Below are 23,058 nucleotides of genomic sequence, written 5' to 3'. Positions count from 1 at the left end.
AAATGTATAAGTACACCATATTTACAAGCACGTAGTGTTAGTTTAAATTGTATTGCACACGAGTGTTATATTCATAGAGTGAGATTATATAAGTGTGTTTAGCTAGCATAGAGGTACCTATAGCAGTATGAAAACTAATGTAGCAATGTTAGAATGATGTGAAACCTTACGTTTCTCATGTTAAGTGATTGTGTGTAAAGGAAATGAAACCTAGCAAACCAATGAGAATATGTAGGCCGCAGGGCAATTCACAGTAAAGATAAAGTGCTGCTGAACTGATGTGAGACGTGGTTAACATTGTTTTCTAGAAGTATTTAATCGTAGAATTGAAATATGTTTTATATAGATGTGTTGCATTATACTATAGTAATGTGAGTTAGTTAAAATACTGTTTAAACCAAAGAAAGGAAATGTTTTAAAGGACAGAAACCGCTTTGTGTAAATCAACTAGGCCTGAAAAGACCAAGTCATTCTCTTTGATCTAAAATGTGCTCGTTAGGGGAAAGTTGTGCTAGGCACTAACTGAGATTCCTTACACATGTTTTATGGTCCGAGATATGGTGGAGGTTGGAATTTGAGGCCCACAGTACATGTGTCTGTCGCAGGTGCGAGGAGCCCTAATCAGTACCATGATGAACGGTTCCTTTGTTCAAGAGAGCCAGGCGCAGGCCTGGAGGAGTCTTCAGGAATTTTAGGGGGTACTGTCTCGCTGAAGAAGAAGCCTGGGAAGCAAGGTCAACTTTAATGAAGAGTCCAGAGGAGCACCAGTACGGAGTTTGCCGCTCAAAACTGTACCACGTGAGAGGCGTCGACATGGGCGTTCCTATTGGAAATGTGATTTTGTATTAGGGATAGCACCCCGGGGTGGAGTTAGAGCAGATGATCTGAGGAGCCTAAGAGAGCGGATGGGTAGGCAGATAGAGAGCTGAAAGACTTCAACTTTGAGACAAAGACTAAGAGAAGTGTGTGATCTTCTTTGGAAGTCACCACTGCTGACACCTTTTTAGGTAAAGATCTTGTTAAGTAGGGATGTCACTTAGTCTAGTGCAGGGACAGATTAACTTGTATTTTTCTTTTCTGTAAATGACTCTCAAGTTGCAACTCACAAGGATTCTTGCAACACTCATGCTCTTTGAAATAGTTTTGATAATTTCCTTTTGTCGTTTAAGAATATTCAGAGAGTATCTTTTTGTACTAATACCTGTATACCTTTTGAATCTTATTCTGAGATGTTTGTATCTTCAGATACTTTTGACTTTGAATTAAAACTTTTTAACCTTTCCCAGTGGTAAGTGGTTCTTTAGAGTGGTATAAGTTCCTAATTGACTAACCTAGTAGTAGATTGTCTTTTACTCAATGACAGGTACCAACGATTCAGTCGACAGGATTAGGGATCTGGTAAGGTAACTAGAAACCAGAAACCCCGCGTTAACAAGTGCAACAAATGTGCAGAGAGTGTTACCAAGTTAAAAATGATGAAATAAAAAAGTAATACTATTTCAAAATGTGCCACTTTATTTTCACATAATTTTCCTTTTCTTGCTACATAATTTACTCAACCCTGCCGCATAATTTGGCCCTCTCCTGCCACATAATTTCAGTGACCCTGATTATAAGGTTGCTACAAGTCAGTGATGAGTTTCCTGACTATTAGAGGCCCCGGCTGTAGGCCAAACTGGAACTGTGGGGTGGCCTTGTAATATACTCAGTTGGGGGTACTTTATTCTGTATAAGAATTGAGCGGCCTTTCTTGTCCGAGAACGCAACACATGGAGCAGCAGCATGCATGATCTTTTCAGGAAGAGGTCATGGCAACAAGATGGGCGGAGTGCGCCGCCTCAGGACAGGAAGATATGTGGCATGCACAGACTATTCTGCGAGAGGCAGCAGGAAGACGGTGGCATGCCAGCTTCTCCAGTCGGATTCTGAAGCAGGAGACGTGGCAGCATGTTTTTTCTCCAAGTCAGAAGCATAGCCGCTTTAATGTTGGTGGCTGTTGGTACCCACTCCCCCAATTACCTCCTTCTTCACAGATTCCCTCACTGCCACCCTGCAAGAGTGCCCTCATCACTCCATCTCTCCCCTCACTCACATGTATTTAATTTAATTTCTAGCACTACTCGTGACAGTGAAGGTTGTCGGAGGACTTCACATCACACACACGTTACACAGAGAAATTGAATCATACAAGTGTGTAAATCAATGAGACAATGAGGACTACAAGCTGTAGGAGTCATCTGTCATCCGTACTGGTAGCAAGTGTATTTTTGAAGTTCTTGGTCTGGAGAAACACATACTCGGGATTTAGAACCTAACACAGAGGTTGGTGTTGCCTAAACTAAAAAGATTCCTTTTTCTACCCCAAAAAACCCTTTTAGCAACCTTAGGATAACAAAAGATTGGGGGTGAAAACACAAGACTTTAAAACTATGCTGTGCCGTTTGCATGCTGTGCATTGATGCTAGTTCATAGCTCACTATACTATATTAGAAGGATTGTAACATATGAACTGCAAGTAACAAAAGTATCTATGTACCAAAATCTGTCTGAGTTATCTACTTGTAATACTAGTCTGTGATATGCATGTTACACATGCTTTGCAGGAGGCACATTAACCCTCTGCCCTACTTTATTAGACAAAACACGGATCTGTTTAGCAGAAATACTAGTCACCAAAGTTAACTCGACATTTTTATTATTGCCTGAAGTTTGCTGGATACAGAAAGAACTCTGAAGCAGGTGCTTTTAACCCCTTGAGCTTGGAGGCTGGTGGGGGAATCAGTCACTGCTCAGAGGTCGTAGCAGGCACTTCATTCCAAATTCATGGACACTCCTGTCAGAGGCATTGAATATCGCACATGCCAGCCATTTTTGGACATCTCTAGGTGCTTGTTGTTAGTTATGAAATGTGGCTAATGTTGGCGCACTTGGATGTCAACACACCTTTAAGTAGAACATAACTGTCCCGGTTTTCGCGAGCTTCAGTCTCCCACTTATTAAACTCAACACATTGCATGTAACAAAGCTGATTTAACGCAGTAAGATGCCCATCCACAAAAGGGTATATAAAGAATTGCAAAGTAAAATGAACCCTTTTCTAAGCTCACTCACTTTCTATTTTAACATTTCAGCTGGTTACGTGGTGGGAACAGTAAGAGCCACGGATGAGGACAAACCCCCCTGCGTGAGATACGGAATCACTTCCGGTGACACTGAGACCATTAAACTATTTTGGATCAATAGGGAAACAGGAGCCATAGAACTGACGACCAACCCCGACTATGAAACCACCCCGCAGTACACACTGGCTGTGGAGGCCGTCGACTGTGACCCTGTGGCTCCCAGGCGAAACGTGGCAACAGTAAGTAACTGGACTTGTGGTGATGGAGGCAGTGACACCAGATGTTATACATCCTGAAACGTCAATCAAACTGTTTTCACATTTGCAAAAGGGCTTTGTGTAGGTAAAGCCTTGTCTTTGTGCTCTGAGCAATTTATGCAAAAGGATAGGTAATACAGATAACTTTGACAATATTTGTATCTCAAATGGCTGTATCTCGAAACATCGACACATGTTCTCAATGTTTTGGTCCTGGATTTTTGACTTCAATATTTTGGTAGCGGGATGTTTTTAGAGTTTATATCAAGGTGGAATGCCACAGCACGGACATCACATGGAATTGAAAGGGTGCGCGGACTGTGTGCGTCATTCTTCCTGATGGGCATTTCGCACTGCAGCGCCTAATTAAAAAGAGCTCCAGCTGTAGGTGGCGAGATGGCCGTGGGTAAGGTAGGAAGGGGAGAGTCAAGAATAAAAACAAAACAGCAATCATTTCGGAGCAAACACCGGCGTCGAGAGAAATGTCTGCAAATCGCCTGAACGCACTTTTTGACATTATATTGTTTAACTACACTGATTCTTTTTTTTTTTTATTGAGCTCGTAAGGCTGAAATACTAGGGTGGGCCATGTTAGGATTCAAATGTGTGAACTTTAGGCGACAATCAGAACCTTGCAGCAGGCCCTGGATTAATACACTGGCTTTTAAGAATCCTGGGGCATATCAGCAAGGGTCTGCGATAATTATCGCTCAGCGCTCTTAGCGCAAGGATAATTATCGCCGGCTAATGCTGGATTGTATCGCTGAGATAGCGTGCTATCAGAAATGCTTATCTCAAAAGCGATACAATTCCAAGCGCAAGCTGCCAAAAGTGTGATTATCTCTGGAAATCCAGCTATAATCGCACGTTTGGCGAAAGCTTGATGATAGGGCAGGGCATACTTAGCCATTATATCCACCTTCCATTGGATATAATGGCTAAGTCACACTGAAAGCAGGCGTAAGGAAAGTAGCGATAACCAAGGTTAGCGCTACTTTTCTTATCGCTATGCTGTTTAGCGTGTAGCTTGTTAATTGGTGAAATGTCGGTTAGCGACATTTCTCACGTTATTTATTAGAGATGCAAAGGGAGGCGTAGGGAAAAAGGGTGCTAACATGCATAATCGCATGTTAGCACCCACCTGTTAATAGGGCGATAGCTTTATCTCCACTTTTTTGACTTTTAAAGCGAAAAAAGTGGGGATAAAGCCCTTGTTAATATGCCCCCCTGAGTCAGATTTACTAAACTTTCACACAACACAGTGTAGCAAGGCAACTTGCTGTGCTGTGTTGCTTGAAAGAGAGAGTGCAGAAATGCACAGTACCTACTAAGATAAGGCGCCCTTCTGCTCTCTCAGCCTAGCACCAACGCAGACACCCTTACACCACAGTGCAAGGGTGTCTGCGTTACAAGGAAAATTGTTTTTGTGCAGAAAGGGATACCTTGCTGCACAACACACATACTCTCGAAGCATTTTCCTCTTTCTCTGTGTGCTTGCAGCACACATAGAAAGAAGAAATAACAAGGAGAAAAAGAGATTTTTCTTCTCGTTACACCATCCTCCTGTAGGTGTAGCGATTTCATGCAATCCCAGGTTTGCAAACCATTGTAAATCTGAGATTGTGAACAATCCATGAATGGATGCATAGGAACACCCATGTTCCACCCATGGAACGCCTCCCAGAATTAAATGTAACGCAATGCAGCGCAGCCTCCCACGTTGTGTTAATTTACAAAGCCACGCAAATTGATGCCAGTCTCCCCTTGGGTGGCTTTGTAAATAGCTACTAGCATTTTGAATCATGGCTGCGCCATTAAAGTGGCGCAACCATGACGCAAAATGTTAGCTAATCTGGCCCGTGTTTCTATGGAGAGAATGTAGTAACTACTAAGCTGTTATTAGTCAGATGCTTTTCCAAAATATTATTACTCCAGGTTCGTCCCTCAATCCATACCTCCGTTCTGCATTGCAGAGGTGTATTACCTGGCATGAACACATGATGGGCCATGTGGGAGAAAAGTAATAGAAGCAGCACCCTATACAGTTTAAGCCTTTGCATGACGTGGATCTCTGGCAGTTGGCCTTCTGGGAAGGGAAGGTATTTCTGACAGTGCAGCAGGCTGATCTTCTGCTGTCACAAACTCAGCAGTTTCCAACCTCGAAACGAGGTGTGGAACCATGAGAAGGTTTGTGGCATGCTTCATCATAGGGCTGCTAAACACACATATGCGCAAACCAACGCATGAGGTGGAGCAATGGGGTGGGGGAGAAAATACAAACATACGGAAGAGTAGGGATGAAGCAAACAATATAAGTGCAGACAGACAAAGTTAATACTAACTCCAGGAAATCCAAATACCTATTTTATTCGTGGATTCACAGGTCAGGTTTAAAATAGGTTTCACTAAACCAGTGGTTGGTGGTGAACTGGTAGATTATGGACCATTTTTCCCTCCACTCTGCAAAATCGTCGACATATTTCAGCCGGACATACAGGCACATGCATCATTGTTGGCTTTAGCAACTCCTTAATCGCGATTTTTAAGGAATCGCAATTAAGGAATTGCAAAAGCCTATGCATGTAGAAATCGCTTAAAAATAGCGATTTCTAAACATTCCTTAATTGCGACTCGCAAATTGCGAGTCACAATGAAGGAATACCTCCCCTTTCATTCCTATGGACCTAGAGGCCCATAGGAATGAATGGGAAGACATTCTCAATTTGCTAATCTCAATTAGAGGATCACAAATTGAGAATGCAATTTCAAGGGTGCCAGGGTGTCAAAAGGACACCCTGTTGCACCCCTGAAATTGATCTGCGCACAATCGTTGCGCACACACATGCTTACATGCCCTAGGGGCATGTGTGTGCGCAACATGAAACTTGGAAAACTGCACAAAAGTGCATTTTTCAAAGATTTTGCAAATTACCATGAAGTTTAACTTCATGGTAATTTGCTACCCCTATTAGCGAAATCGCGTATTTTTCTACTTTAATGCATTGCATTTAAGGAATCGCAAAATGCGATTCCTTAAATGCAATCGCAATTTGAGAACTCGCAATTAATTGCGAATTCTCAAATTTCGAGGGCCTTGACCCTTGATGCATCGCAAAAGCTGATTTTGTGATCGTAAACGGCCGATTTTTGCAAATTACACCGTTTGCGATCGCAAAAGGCTTTGATACATGTGCCTGATAGTGTCTTCCCCGGCTTTCATTGGGACTACTAGATCCCTGTATTTATGCCCTCCTCACCCACCTTAATAAGTAGATCGAGGTTTCAACCTGCGTTTATACGTAGGTCATGTAATCACACTTGGATTAAAATCTGTAAATGAGAAAATATATATAAACATGTGAAAGAAAATATAGATGAATACATATGTGCATGATAGTTAAAGAAACAAGTTACTTTGCCCCTCTGAACGAATTTAGTGCGACAATTCATTTTCATATCAAACACAACTACCATGATAGCCAGCAATGAAGGCCAGCTATAGCGATTGCATAGGACACACAATTCCAGAAAAGATTTGTAACCAAGAAGTGCTGCACCTTTGGGCGACCCCTGAATTTATTTCAAAATGTCTTTAAATTGAAACATTTGGCCCATTCTTTTAAATGATATCTTGGGCGTAGAAAGAGGGGATACATATTAAATACCATTCCATATGTAGTCTTGGAAAAGTTTGTGAATTAAAAAAATGAGACATTTACTGTAAATGTAGAAGGAAATCAAAAGGACTGGGGGCCAGACGCACTAAGCATTTTAATGGTAACCGTTAAAATGCTTTTTCTTAGTTACCAATCCCATATTAGGAGTCAAAAATGTTTTATGACTCCTAAAATGGGATTCCGAATGGATACCTTTGGGGCTCCTTGCTTTTTGTGAATTAATGTAAAATAATAACTTTGTTGAAGAGAAAGCAGTGCGCCAGGGGACCTCTGCCAGCTCTTAAACCAATGAATAAAGTAAACTTTTCTGAAATGCAGCTTTTTGCTTAAGGAAAACAAAAATTATTAAAAAGCAATAACAGACAGGGTAGCCTGCTGACTCCAGTAAACCACAATTCCTGTGATGGACCCAATAGTAGTGAGACGAAATTTGTGATCTACTTCGTTAATATTTTTGAGGTAGGTCGGTTTCCAACCCACTATGAATGGGAGTTAGTACATAGGTCAGTTGCTAAAATGATTTTTGGTCACATATTGCGACCAGTATATTATGACAAGTAAATAGTATATCCGGTGCCAGAAGGGGCAGTTTCTGCTTTAGGGCTCCAGTGCTGCGCCCGTCTGAAATGAATACATCTTTTCTGCAGAAAATATTGAATACCTTTACTTGTTTACAGATACAATGTGGGATAATTTCTTTAAATAAAGTGATGTATTTAAGTTTGGGCTTCCTGTCCCAGGCTGCCTGTCCCGCTTCGATCTGAACAATGAGCACAAAACCAGGCAGTAAATCAACTTTCTCCAGAGTGATGCATGACGCAGCCCTTACCTTTCTAAATTCCTTCAGTGCCATGGGATGCTTTGATGATATCCACTGTAGGCCAATGATGCTGCAGGTGTCATTATTTCATTGCAGACTGCATCCTTGCACAAGGCCAGACATCATTCACAGGCATAGATACCACCCCTTTCCCATTTGTCACAGGGTATGATTGAATGTGTGTGGTAGGTGAGTTTGACACCTTGCTCTCGGAAGTGGCAAATGTTAATTATAAACTTGTGTTAGGTATATTGTGCCTGGTCATGCTGACCTCCCACACTGTGACACCCCAGGCCGCCGCTGTAGATCACTGGCCCCTTTAAAAGTGTAGATCCTGTATTTGATCACAAGCAAAGTCGATCGAGACATCATGCAGGGCTGTTGCTCCATGTCGAGGTTGATCAAAATATATTCAGCTTTTGAGGGAGTCAAGCACAGAGGGAGAAATAGGTGCATTTAGGCACAGATGCATCAAGCTAAAAACCGCTTGCAAAGGGGCAGATTCTCAGAATCTGCCTCTTTGCGACCAGTATTTTTGCATTTGGGATGCATCAGGGTATGCTCAGACGTGAGTCCCTTGCTCACTTTGCCACTGGATTCAAGCAAGCCGGGCTGAAGACGACTGAAATGCCAGAAACCGGTCCTCGGAAGCTTGTTTCCGGTCCAGGGAAGTTCGGGCTGGACTGTTCCCATGAGGCACAGGGTCAGACTGATTTGCATATGGCCATGTCTGAACTGGGGTGGCAGAGTGGGCTAAAGAACGGTGATGGATTAAACCCAGATCCGTTGAGTGGGTGTGAATATTTGATTGGTTCAGATGCCCCATCCATCACCACCCCCTTTTGTACCACTTTGATTTATGCAATGCCAAAACAATGCCAAAAATCCTTAAATGATATGAGCATGCATGCCTAGAACGTGGTGCACATATTTGGTTGTATTAAGCCCCTGATTTAGTTAGATTGATCAGCACAGTGGTTCTAGAAAGTTTTATTCCCACTCTGAACATGCTTTGATTTTGAAGACAGACGCTGTAGCTGGCTAGATTTTTGTGGATGAGTAATTCTGGGGATCAGGCCCTATCATATGGCATTAAAACAGACATTGAAATGGGTCACTGTTGGGTCCTATATTCATGCCCTTATCATTAATGCCCCAAAACACTGATTGATTTTTGAGCAATAAATGATAAAAACATTAAGGTAATGCAAGTCAGCAATTTGGTTCCTGTATGTATTTCAAGTGTTTTACAAAATCTTACATTCCCTAAGAGTGTTAGATATATCCATCATGTTGTGTTTCTCTGTAGTTTCGTCGTGCATCTTATTACTCTCTTATCATGCATAATTTGAACCGATTCGCACCAGGTGTTTATGACTGGCCACAAATTAGAGCTCTAGCACTGAGAATGAAGGCGGTGCAAGTTTCTCACAGTGCCCGTCAGTGGGTTGGCCTCTCTGCAGAACACACAGAGCCATGGTCATATTTTCCAGATGGAAATTAAATTCTGTGTAAATGTGTTTCAAGGGGTACACAGTTGTCAACATATTGGTAATGTTAAAATAAAAGAAAATAAAGTGCTTACATGTGAGTGAGTACAGTGTATATTTGGGGGCAGTGAAGTGAAGGAGATGCAAGGAAGGGAAATCTGAAGAAAGTGAAAAGAGGCTGTTTAAGAGGAAAGAGCTGAGGTTTACGATATGTAGATGGACGAGAAAAAGGGCATACATGTCTAACGTAAAGTGCACATAGCTGAAGACCAATACTCCTTCGGACAGCCATCAATAATATTTAATTCCTGGTCTCACAATTTCAGAATTAAAACATTTTTAATATTAGCTATTTACAACAAAATCTTTGTTGTTATTCATTTATCCTAAATAGCTAACAACCATTGACAACGCCTATGCTCCTGGCAAGTTTTAGGTGTATGTCAGTTGTTGCGTTACAGATCCGAATGCAATAAGAAAGCTCAGAGAGAAAACAAAATACCTCTTAGGTGGCACACTACGGCAGTTACAGAAACTTAATTTACATGTTTAAGCCACTCCACTTTTAGAGCCCCCCCATTTGACTGATTGCAACCAGCAGCTGTGGGTGCTTCCCCAAACCTCATACAGCATTATCTTCCAAAGTTGATGTCTCACTCAGTGCAAGACACTGTGCTAGAACAACTTTAAAGGGCCTGAAGTTGTTGCACTGTACAATTTGCACACTACAGTAACTGTTGACCACACTAAAGCAGTAAGATATGGGGCACTTTTTAATTATTTTTACATATTTCAACACTACACTTTGTTTAAAATGAACCATTTGAAATTTTTAAGTGTTTCTCAGGGGAGGAGCCCCCTCCGAAACTCATGTTTACCCAACGAGGACACATAAATCTCATAATCAAATTTCATATCCCCACCACTTTCAAATGTAACAAGCTGACACTGGGCCCTAGATTTTCAATTTGTTTGTGATTTGTGCTCCAAGACTGTAGAATTGTAGTAGTAAAGCCACAGGGCTTCTGAAACAAAATCGAATAAACTGAGAACTTCCATCACCTTTGCCACTTTAGAAGTATGGTATTATGATATTTATGCATTCTTCTACGTTCAAGAGTGCTGAATTGCAACGGGATCAAATGAACTGCAGTTGATGTGAAATTGTGCATACTATTCACTTTTATAGTCACAGTAATAGTTTTTATTTAATAACGTTGTTCTTAGCTGTCAAGATGAATCTTTTTTCTGATGCCAAGTAGGATGGTAATGTGGTTCATACTGCGCTGGTTGCTCTCTGTTGCTATGGAAATAGTCCATATGCATTAATTGGAGTTTTTTTTTCAATATTTCAAGTTTTGCTCTCATAGCAATCTAGAAATGCGAATCCACGGTTGTTTGATTTAAAAACAGCGTCCTAAGTTTATGTGATTGTTTTAATATTATTCTTATTAATCTACTAGCTATTTCATTTGGTACACACTTTTAAAGTAACAGACTGAATTCAGCGCACTAGGGGGGTCATTGGGATGGCGGATGGACTTTGCCCGTCCGCCATCCTCATGGTAATAGGGACCGGCCACCGTAAGGGCGGGGGTCCCATCACTAGCATTAGGATGCGCCCGCCACAGTAGCGGGTGCATCCTGCATTCCTACCATTGTGGCAGGCGGTGCACTCAGAACCACCCGCCATAATGGCAGGAAAGCATGCTGTGCACTTCCATGCACAGCATGGTAGGCACCACGCGGTGCCTGCCATGCTGTGCATGGAACTGCTGGGGGGTACCATAGGTACCCCCCATGTGCACCCCCCACCCCCCCGGAGACACTGGGGGCCCGCAGCAGGCCCCCCGCAAGGATTCTCCGCATGCCTTTCCATGGCGGCATTGAAAAATGCACATCATAATATGGCTGGCGGTGTCTGATAGACACCGCCACCATATTATTCCTTTTCCGTCCCGGCCGCAAGGTGACCGGGGCGGAAAAGCGGCGGACGGTCTTTCCGTCCGCCGAGGTCCCCCCGCCATACTAATATGGCGGGGGGGGGAAAACTAGTGTTGATGTCGGGCGGATTGCCTCCGCCAGGCCGGCAGTGGCTATTGTCAGCCTGGCGGAAGCAATCTGCCCGACATCGTAATGGGCCCCTAAGTTGGCATAAGTGTCCCAGATGTAATTAGGGAACAGCAACATGTGTACCATGTTTAAAATTGTTAGAAGTTTGCCCTGCACCTATAGCATTACATTAGTATCATTGCCCTTTTACTGAGTTTCTCTAGCCATTCACCCATTTTAAAATGCAGAGTAAAAGTCTTGCTAAAGTTGAAAGAATACTTAGAATCTTTGTGAGCATTAATTTGTTTTTTATAACCATTGAACATCTAAAATGGGTAACATTTATGTATTGTAGGCAATATGGAAGCGCCTAAAAGACAGCACAGGTACTCACCAATAACCAAGCCACACACAGAGAGTACTTTTACATGTCTTTATTCCACTGCATGTAGGTCAGAACTCAACATTCTAAGCCTGCCTTAAAGTTTTCCCTCTAACGCTAATGTCCCAGGCCTACAGTGTACAGTTGGAATCAAAAGAGTTGCAGCATTCCTTTATTTACAAGACTCTACATCTCCTGCTTTGTCAAATAAAAAGTTAAACATTTTCAAAATAGATGAATAAGTAAATTAATAAATAGATAAACACACAAATAAATACACTGATGATCATAGATATACAGGCAAATATAATTCTTCAATTAATCGTCGTGGTGCCTAAATCACACGTTCTGATCGGGTCACTGAGAACTGGCAGTTGAAGTGTAAGTGATCTGCACATGTGAGATGGAATTATTAGTATACACATAGTGATCAACAGTCTGTTGGGACCAAACCTCTACATTGACATCCATGTTTGATGAGTGATGGTCCACAAGTAAAGAATGAGAGGACTCTCTCTGAAGGGACTTCCCAGGATGTTGGGCAGTCACCATTTGTCCTTTGGTGTTAGTGATTGTAAATTTTTCAACCTCAAAAGGAGCATCAGACTTTCTTTTTCTGGGTTGTCTGACAAACACGTGATCTCCTCTTGTAAAGGTGACATATTTTACATGACAGATAAAGCTCCCCCGCCTAGGGGGAGAACAACTCCGAGCACAACCAAGGGGGACCGAAGGTCTTATTCCATAGTCAAATAATAATCATCCAATGTTGATCCAAAATGAGTTATCCAATTTTTTAGATTTTTATTCAAACAAGAGCATGTCTTGATTTCACGACATGTGAAAAGGGATGTTATTCCATATCAAGTTCAAAAATCATAATTCATGTTATAACACACATCCAATCCCAATGCATTTCGGGCTGAGCCCATCGTCAGGGGATTACTTTGAGTGCATTAGCTGTGTGGTCACACCGCGGTGACTATGGAATAAGACCTTTGGTCCCCCTTGGTTGTGCTCGGAGTTGTTCTCCCCCTAGGCGGGGGAGCTTTATCTGTTTTATCACGTCCCACTGCCTGGCCAGACAGTGTTTCTTCAGCAGCACACCACAAACCTTCAATATTCTTTACTTTTTCATATTAACATTGCTGTGCGAGCTCCTCTCTATTTTTGATATTTTACATGACGTCATCTGTCAGCATCTATTTTCATTTTCTGTTTGTGACCAAAGTCCATAGTATGATCGATCTCCTCATTTTTGGATCTGAGGTTGGGTCATAGGGGCAGCTTGGTAGTCATGGCTCTTCCATCATGAGTGTTGCAGGGCTTTCCCCTATCGTTGTGTGAGTGGTCAAACGTTAACCTCAAGGAGTAGCATTTAAAACAACTTTGAGGTCAAGCTTCTCCAATGCAGCACACTGAACAGCTTTCTTTAGAGTACTCGTGAACCGTTCTACCAGGCCATTGGCCTGAGGCCATAGAAGAGTGCTTTTTTGATGCTTTATATTGAGGTGATTTAGAAAATCTTTGGATTCTCGACTATTAAAAGATGACCCAATTTTCAGATTTTCAGATTGCAGTACCACCCCATGTTAAAAGATGCCATCTAATCTTTGAATACCGTTTTCATGTGTAGTAGATGAAAGGTCTCCTACCAATGGAAAATGGCAGTATTCATCAACAATGACTAGAATATGATGTCAATTCTCAAGAAGACCAAAGAAATCAAAAGTAATTCTCCCCCAAGCATGATGTGGCAATTCTGACATGTTCAAAAGGTGCTGAATAGCTAGAGATGAAAGACAGTTGCATATGTGACAAGTCTTTAATACTTTTTCAACCCTTTCATTGATTTAAGGACACCAGAATCAGTACCGGAGAGCTCTCTTGGTGGCAACTACTCCTCAATGTCCTGCATGGGCGACATCGATCACTTGTTGTATACTCTCAGAAATAACAATTTGTGTAACTCAAAGAATGAAACCTTCTTGAGTCACTGAAAGTTCATCCCGTCCCGCAAGCTGCTCCTCCAGAAATTGGAGGCATGTGGTATCAGGCAAAGCGCCCTGAGCTGGATGACATCCTTTCTATCCGCGCGGAGCTTCCAAGTCGCACAACAGACATACCTATCTGCTAGTATCCCCCTGCCCCATGGTGTCCCACAGGGATCGATCCTAAGCCCTAATCTATTCAATCTGTACGTTGGACCGCTGGCTGAGCGAGAGGAAGAGCATAAGGTGTCTATTGTGTCCTACGCAGATGACACTCAGCTAATTGTGATGCTGTCTCAAGACAGGGAACAGGCATCAATATGATTCTCCAAATGTCGGGAAGAGGTGGCAGCTTGGATGTCAAATCATTGCCTTAAGCTGAACTGGAGTAAAACGGAGGTAATGATTGTGGGCAAGGCCCCCACCATATGGTCATCAGCTTGGTGGCCTGAATCGCCGGGCCAACTACCCATCCCGCAATCAGAAGTTAAAAACCTTGGAATATGGTTCGACTCCGAAATGGCATTTGACAGCCAGATTCGGAAAGTAGCGGGCAAATGCTACGGGCTATGAAAATCCTTGGAAAGATCCTTTACCTCCTACCATCCAATGTTAGGAAAACCATAGTACATGCTGTGATAACCTCCCAAATAGACTACGGTAATGTACTATATCTTGGCGCTACAAAAAAGGACTATCCAAACTACAGACGGTGCAAAATGCGGCGGCTCGATAATCCTTAGTCTTCCGAGAAGTGCCTCCACGAAGAAAGCCCTAGTAGAACTACACTGGCTGCCAGTGGAAAAGAGAATTGTGTTCAAGGCAATGTGCCATTGTCACCGTATTCTATCAAAAAGAGGCCCACAGTACCTTCAACCACTACTAACCCAGTACACACCAGGTCGGAACCTAAGATCCAAGGGTAAGGCACTGGTGACTGTGCCAGGAATATTTAAAGCGAGAATGGGGGTACGCGCCTTCAGATACCTTGTAGAAAAAATGTGGAACACTTTACCGATGGCCCTAAGAACAGAATCATGTAAAACTAAATTCCGCAAAGAATTGAAGACTTGGTTGTTCCTAACAACATATCAAAGGTAGCGCGCTGGCCAGTGTGTGCAACTCGGTGAGACATGCAGATTGCTTGTCACATCCTTTCAGAGTGACTATTTCAGCACAGGGACACACCAGTGGTGTAACCATGCGCTCTACAAATGGTTAAATAAATAAATAGTGTACATTTCTGAACTTCAAATACTTCCTATCATGAATGAGAGGTCTAGGGTGCTCTTTCCATGATTGGTGAGCAACAATGTCTTTTAACGTTAACATGTCACTATCTTAGCTTATGGCAGTGAAAGTTTGTTCTAAAGACATGGCAGATGGTGCGCTCGGTTTCATGAAGGCCTCCACTGTCTTAGATGGGTTACAAGGGCACTGCAATGGCTTGCTTGAAAAATAATTAGCAGGATTCTGTTCTTTCCCCGGACGATGAAGAATTGTATAGTTGTATTCTTATAACCTCAAACCCCAATGTTCAATTTGAGGAAGCATTTTGGCTTTTGGATTGGCAACTATCGTCAAGAGTGCTTGATGATCAGTTACTACTGTGAAAGCTTTTCCGTACAAGAACACATGTAAATATTCACAATCCCAGACCACTGCCAAACTTTATTTCTACAGTTGAGAGTAAGCACGTTCCGTTTGTGACACCCTTTTACTGGCATATGCCATGATATGTCTCCAGGCATTTGGCTGTCCGTTGTGCTGTGCAAGGATTGCACCTAACCTGACAGGGCTAGCATCATCTACAACCTCTGTATGAAGTTTGGGATCAAAGTAGGTCATTTCAGCAGCACTCTTTATAGATTGCTTGATTTTTGGGAAACTTTTCTCACATTCACTTGACCAATTAAAAGACACATTATTTTTCGTCACTTCTCATAATGGTGCACTGACTGTAGTGAAATATTTTATGTATCTAGATCAGTAACTGGCCATTCCAAGAAATGATCATGACATAGAAATGTCTTCTGAGGGACTTGCAGTAGACAACGCTTTCACTTTAGCTGGATCAGGTTTCATACCCCCATCAGAAAAGACGTAGCCAAAGAAGCTTTTCTTGCGAATTTACATTTATCAGCATTTAGAGTTAAGCCTACATTGTTCAGTAAATGGCATACTTGCATGAGAGCTTTGTCATGCTCTTTCTGTTGGGATCCAAAACCAATATGTCATCACTATAGCTAAAAGCATTTACTACAGGCTGTATGATACGTCGAATTACATCTTGGAAAAGTCCTGCAGCAGAGGATACACCAAAACTCAATCACTTATAGCGAAACAGACTAATATGAGTAGGAAAGGTTCTAATGTACCTCGATGTTTCTTCAAGTTTCACTTGGTGATATCCTTTATTTAAGTCAAATCGAGAGAAGAACTTTGCACCATCATATCAGCAATGCGCATACCTGGATGTCTCTCTCGTTCAATTGCCTTGTTGGCCTGACGCATATCAACACATATGCGTTCAGCTCCTTCACTGTCTCTCTTAGGCACTACTGCAATGGGAGAAACCCATGGCGTTGGACAAGTGGAGCATTCAATTATGTCATGTTTAAGCAATAAATTAAGTTACTTTTCAAGAGCTTCTTGCAAGTTAAATGCAATTTGTCTGTGTCTTTGAGCAACAGGACGAACATTTTCATTTATATGTAACTTTACTTTCATTTTTTTGAGTTTTTCTAATCCATGAAATAATGAAGTAAATTGGCTTACAATTTTATGATGAGTGTTCATATTGTACTTGATATCAGTCCTATATCAGCATCAATGTTGAAACTCAGTACACAGGCACTTGAAGCTGTTCCTTGAAGTACATGAATAGGCATTTGCACCACAGTTTTCCTATGTTTCATCGTGGCTACAAACAAACCTTGAATTTCTAGGGATATTGAGGCAGCCCATATGCATATTTTAGTCTTTGACTTTGTAGGCTGTGGTAACTGAGATAATTCCCAATATTTCTCATCAGACTTGATATTTATTAACACACCGCTGTGAATTGCAAATGGTATCGAACACCTGTTTATCTTTAGAGTGATCTTCGAACAATGTTTGAATGTTTTTGTTGCTTTTTAATGATGATTTTTCTTCTCTTTGATTTTTTCTAACATTTGACTAGTCCCACATGTACATGCCTTTTTGAAGTAAACATCAACATTGCACAATTGTCATTGTCACTTTCACTATAAATTGATACTGAGGAGCTCATTGTCGATGATTTAGATGTTGATTGACTTCATTTGGTGTTGAATTTCCTCATTTGGCGTGACCGCTTGGCCTTGTGGGAGTGTGTTGTATGTTGCTGAAGTAGCGTCCATTGACCATTTTGTCTTCACGCTGTAACACACGTAACTTTCTTTTTGCCTTGCAAGTCATCACAAAATGGTTTGCTTTACCACAGCCGATACATATCTGTCCAATGATGGGACATTTACCTTCATGTGGAAATCACAGTCCATATCTGTAAAATCTTTTTTTTCTATGGAGACATCGGCCTCTGTCCCTTTTGCCTTGTACTTTGGCTTACTTTTCATGTTCATGACTGACACACTCTGGGGGCCTCTGGCCTCCATGTCAGTCACTTGACGATCAGTACGCTCCTCAGTGCGGGCAGCTCTGAGGACTTTTTCTTAGCTTAGAGTTTCCTTCAGCATTCATTGTCGAAAGGAATCTGACAGGCATCCATCAATTACTCTGGGTCGGGTAACTTTCTCATCTTTAAATTCATTGAATTAACAATGCTTTACCAGAACATCCAATCTCTCAACAAACTCAGTGATGGTTTCACCCGGCCTCTTGCGTTCTTGACTGAATATGTATCTTTCATAATCCACATTTGGCATTGAATTAAACTTGACATTCAAGGCTGTCTTGATTTGATTGAACGATCACTTCAACTTCTGGTGGTATCTTCTTCACTCCCACACCAGCCATGTTCTACAGATACTTTATAATCTTTATATCATCGTTTTTATCTATTGTATCTATGAAATCTTCAAAAGTCTCTATCCATGCAGACCATCTATTGCCGCTATTGTGTTTTTGGGCAATATCAAATGCAGATGGTGGTTTTAAGAATGCTGCAGCCTCATATATATTTGTGGACAGTAGTGGTCTCTCAGGTGCTTCTTATGGAATTTTACCAGACAGAGTTTCTCTTGTGACTTGTGATGTGCTGGCTTTGAGGTCAGCCTTAAAGACTTTTAGAGCTTGGATCTCGCCCTGGCTCTCCACCAGAGCTCTTTGTTAGATGGCAGTCTGTGTAATTGTTCTGGGCCCCTACATGGAAGCTTTGGGGGTGGGCTGCTTTGTCTGGGGACAGCTCCAAAATCACAATCACCTTGACCCTCCTTTTGGGGCCACTCTGCAGCACATTCTAGAACAGTGATTTGTTAATGGTAAGTAGATACATGTTTGTACACTACAAGTCAATGAAAGCAGATACCATCTGCCAGCTATGTGCTTAAATGTTACTTCACAAACACCGGGTTAATATCTACTCATAGCACATGCATTTCAGTTTCATTTGTAGTGAACTATTTCTGTGCACTGCTTTCATTACCGGGTTGCATCCACCTCCAGCATTTTTACTCCGTATATCGTATGGTACTATTTTGCATAATGGCATAGTCCATTTTTATTTGTGACCATTTCAATCAGTCCCTGGCCACTGGCATGAAGAATTTCAATGTCGCTTTCTCTATCTTCAAGCATTTTACACAGACTGTCAATGTCCTGAGACTCCATAAGTGCCAGTGTCGATTCTGCACCTAATCAATAACAAAGCCACACATGGAGAGTAGTTTACACATCTTTATTCCACTGCGTGTAAGTCAGAACTCAACATTCTAAGCCTGCCTTCAACTCATCCATCGAACGCTTATGCCGCAGGTCTACGCTGTACAGTGGGAACCAAAAGAGTCCCAGCATTGTTTTATTTACAAGAAACTTCTAGTGTCTATGGTGTTCCCTTATACTAGCTTTGGAATGGAGGTCAATGTTTGAATCCTGAATGTGCCATTTGTTTACCACAGTTAAAATCTTACATGTGAAGGATACTGCTGTCTCATTATTCTATGACGTTGATCCTTTTAGGTGGCAGGACAGGGCATTTACAATAGTAAGGCTAGCAAGATTTTCCTGTCAATTGTTTAGGAGAATTTCAAGAGAGTCAGAGGGAGAAAGGAGGCTGCACAGAGCTGGGGTTCCAGGCATTAAGGGATCAAGTATTAGGCATTGTTGATCTACATATTATTTCCAGTAGTCACCCTTAGTGGGATGTGTTTCCCTTCCTGTATTAGTAAGTATAAGTAATTGGGTTACTGGTATAGGCAGGGTGGGGGAAACCCTACTCATGCAGAAACCACAATCTGTGTCAGGGTCAAGTCACAAGCAAACCCCAAATGAACCTGTACTCGACCTTCTTGTATCTTGGCACAGTGCAATCAGGCTCACTTTAGAGCAATGTGTAACAAATTTATGGAGAACAAAAGTGTAAGTGATCGTAGTTCTTAACATTTTTGTTTAAACCAGTATGGTCAGGAGATTTCAGGTGGTCCCATCATGTAAGATAATGAAGATAACAAACAGCTAAGGAAAACACCAAGGTACATTTGTACAAGAAAGTAGCGAAGCGTGTCGTTACGCCAAGAAGGCTAACAACACGCGTCATCATTTTAGAAATGCCAGGCTGCACCATATATTTACTAAAATATGGCACAGACCTGTGTTTCCCCTTGCGCTGGCACTAAATTAAGCTGCCTAGCACCAATGAAGGCACCCTTGCATCAGGCACTCTTGTCCCGGTGGCCCCCCTGGCATAGGTGGTCACCCTCCTCACTCTGCACACGGGCCTGACCGGCCTGACCGGCACAGTAGCAATCTTCATGTCAGCCCCCCCCTGGCATAGAGGGTCTCTGGCTTCACTCTATGCATGGACTAAGGCCCAATCGGCACAGCAGCTATCTTCACGGTGGCCCCACCTGGCATGCAGTGTTGCTGACTACACTCTGTACACAGGATAATGCCCTATAGGCATACGAGGTTGCCAGCTTCACACCTGCACACAGGCTATGACCCAAATCCTGCAGCAAACTTCATGGCGCACTTCACAGAGGCACTCCCCAGGCATAGGGGGGTTGCTGACCTGCAAACAGGCATCAAACTAATCGGTGAAGCAGCTTTCTCCTCACACCACACTACAAGGAACCAATCACCAGCATCCCTTCTGGATATTATTGCCTCCAATTCTCTCCCTTTTTTTTTTAGTTTTATATAGCGCAAACTAGACCTGAAGGTATTAGAGCACTTTGCAGGAGCACCAGTTGCGTTACAGACAGACAAATTCATTTTTGTTAGGCACAGGGGGATTAAGTGATTTGCCTAGAATCACAGGATGTTGAGCGTCCTTGCCGAGACCCGAAACCTTTCCCCCGCTCAGAGGTCGACCACTCTAGCCATTAGGCCACATCTTCCCCAAGTGCTATAAGTGTTATGATTATAGGCATTACAAGGGCGATTTCAAGTCTACCAATAGGGCACAGCCTTCCACTGGAGGAAAATTCCAGTGTTGGCTAGTGTAGTGCTTGGGAATGAGAAGGCCCCGGTTAGTGGGGAGGAAGGGAGTGAGGTTACCCTATTGTCTCTAGGTGACGTGGGGTTGCACCCCAAGCCCACATGCCTTCCAAAATGACAAAATACGACATTGGGTGCACCCTCTGAAGCCTTCACAGGGCGGACTCTGAGGGACACAGGAGCCAATGCGGTAAGAAGTCAGCTGGTGGCCCCAGAGCAAGTGATTCTCAATATATTTGACCAGATAGTAATAGCAGATAACTGGGAGGGCCACTACTCTGTGGCTCTTGATCTCTTTGAGTGGCGGTCTCAGATCTTCTGAAAGTTGCTGTGAGACTTGCCAAGCCTGTGGATTTCTTGCTAGTGAATGTTATTGAGAACACTGCCTGGATGGAAGTGGAGCTCAGGTCACAACTGGAAGTGTTGGGGCTGCCTGAGTGGGTTTGTGCAGCCACCAGGTTCATGGTTGCCCGAGAAGGGAGTTAAGGAGGTCTGGAGTCTAGACAAATAGCCCAGGCAGCTGCCAAAAGAGGTACAGGCAAGGGGTGTGGTAAACCAGCCCCAGAATGTCTCACAGATTAGGAGGATAGGGCACTGGAGGAGGTCACCCTGAAGCCCACTGGAGATGATAATGCCTATCTTGGTTAATTGTCTGAGCTTGCTGGACAGCAAGCTGCAGGATGACCCACCAGGTAGGAGTTTTATAAGGCACAAAATGAGTGCCCAACCCTGGAGGGCATGAGGCAACAGTCTGGAGACCAGGCAGCTGGTGATATATATGGTGATCACTGATCTATTGGGAAATTAGCTCCTGTATAGTGAGCCTAAGGCACCTGTGCATGTGGAAACATGAGCACTGGCAGTACCCCAATGCTACTGGGGCTGACTCATTAGACACCCCAGGCAGGACATCTGAGGCAGGACAAGACCTTTTCCAGCCCCCCTCCTTTTACTGGCCCTGGATGAAGATTTCCTCAGATACATTTTGCAGGACTTACTTAACCTGCCGGGCCAGATGGAAGATAGGGAGAAAACTGAAAGCTCCCCTGATTCCCTTACCTGTCATTGGCACCCCCTTTGAAAGGGTGGGCATCAACATTGTAGATCCCCTGGACCCCAAGAAAGTCTCTGGCAACAGGTTTGTCCTGGTTTTGGTAGACCATACCACAATGTATCTAAATGCCATACCTCTGAGGACTGCAAAAATCCCCATGGCCCAGATGGGGATTTTTATCCAAGTGGACAGGGGCACCAACTGTATGTCTCCACATACGCAATCCATGTGGAAGGAGTGTGGAGTTACTTACAGGACTTCCACACCTACCATCCACAGACAAATGGGCTTGTTGAGAGGTTCAACAAGATCCTGAAGAGCATAATTATGGGCTTACCTGAGCCTATGAGACGGAAGTGGGATGTCCTCTTGCCATGCCTGCTTACAGAGAGGTCCCACAGAAATGGGTTGGATTTAGCCTCTATGAGTGGCTGTATAGTCACCCTGTGAGGGGAACTCTCAGCCTGGTTAGGGCGGGGCGGGAGCAAGCTCCCAAGAAACCTCCTCAGGAAGTGGTTAGGTACATTCCAGCTCTCCAGAACCAGATGGTCAAGCTCTGGAAGATGGCTTCTGAGAACATGGAGGCAATCCTGGAGGTAATGAATCAGTGGTATGATCAGATTGCTACCCATATGGAATTCCAGCCTGAGCAGAAAGTGTGGGCAATGGAGCCAGTGGAGCCCGGGCCCTCCCAGACCATTGGACTGGGTCTTACTAGATAGTTAGGAGGAAAGGGGTGTCCACCTACCTGGTTGACCTCAAGAGCACCAGGCTCCCCAATGGATCCTCCATATCAACCATCTCGAGCCGCACTGTGAGAGGTCTGAGGTCACTATGCTGTCGGTGACAGATGGGGGCAAGGAAGAGGAGAGTGAACCTCTCCCTGACCTCTTATCATCAAAAGAGAAAGATGGGTCAGTGGAGGGTGGCAACTTCCCCTTCCCCTTACTCCTGAACAGCAGGGGGACTATTGCCAATTGTTGGGACAATTTGCCTCTCTGTTTTCCCTACTCCTGGGCTTACACATATGTGTACCCATGACAAAAACACAGGAGACAGCCCCCTGCCAAAAACAAAATATGCAGGCTCTCTTAAATATATCTTGAATATTGATGTCACACACATATCAGATGGGCCTCCTCAGTCTATCCAAAGACCAAGTTTGTGGGCGAGGTGAAAAGAGGGGCTAATGGCAGCTATAACTGCCCTCAATGGTCCGTAGAGATGAGGAAGAGAGGGAAAAGGGAGAGATTGTAGGAGGAGCAATCCATCTCTTACCATCCTGGCATGCACCACCCGTCTACCTCTACAAATAAAATAAATGAGCTAAAAGGTGGGAAATAGAAGACTAGACTTATTCCTATGCCTTCCCATTAACCCCCCCTTTCTGACCCAGTTTGAGACAGATCCTTCGTCTTCCAAAGATTCTCAGTCCAAGAGAAGCAGTCGGAGCGCAAGGAGGTATGGTTGGGCCACAGAAAGGAGCCAGATGATCTTTGGAGTGGAAAAGTAATTTTTTTTAAATGTACATTATGATGCCTGGGCCAGAATTGGCTTAAAACCAGCTCTGCCAC

The 23,058-nt window shown here is 43.2% G+C and overlaps 1 protein-coding gene across 1 annotated transcript in view; it reads left to right on the top strand.

Annotated features, from left to right (window-relative positions):
* LOC144783380 (cadherin-related family member 3-like) overlaps positions 1-23,058 on the top strand; it is a 567,696-nt gene that overhangs the window by 440,402 nt on the left and 104,236 nt on the right. The window contains exon 14 of the mRNA XM_078662381.1: positions 3,132-3,361. Coding sequence (XP_078518507.1) covers positions 3,132-3,361 — 230 coding nt within the window. The remainder of the gene's footprint in view (positions 1-3,131; positions 3,362-23,058) is intronic.

The sequence above is a fragment of the Lissotriton helveticus genome, chromosome 9 (genome assembly GCF_964261635.1).
Source record: "Lissotriton helveticus chromosome 9, aLisHel1.1, whole genome shotgun sequence".
NCBI lineage: Eukaryota > Metazoa > Chordata > Amphibia > Caudata > Salamandridae > Lissotriton > Lissotriton helveticus.
The sequence above is the reverse complement of the archived record's forward strand: the minus strand, read 5'-3'. Positions and strand labels throughout refer to the sequence as shown.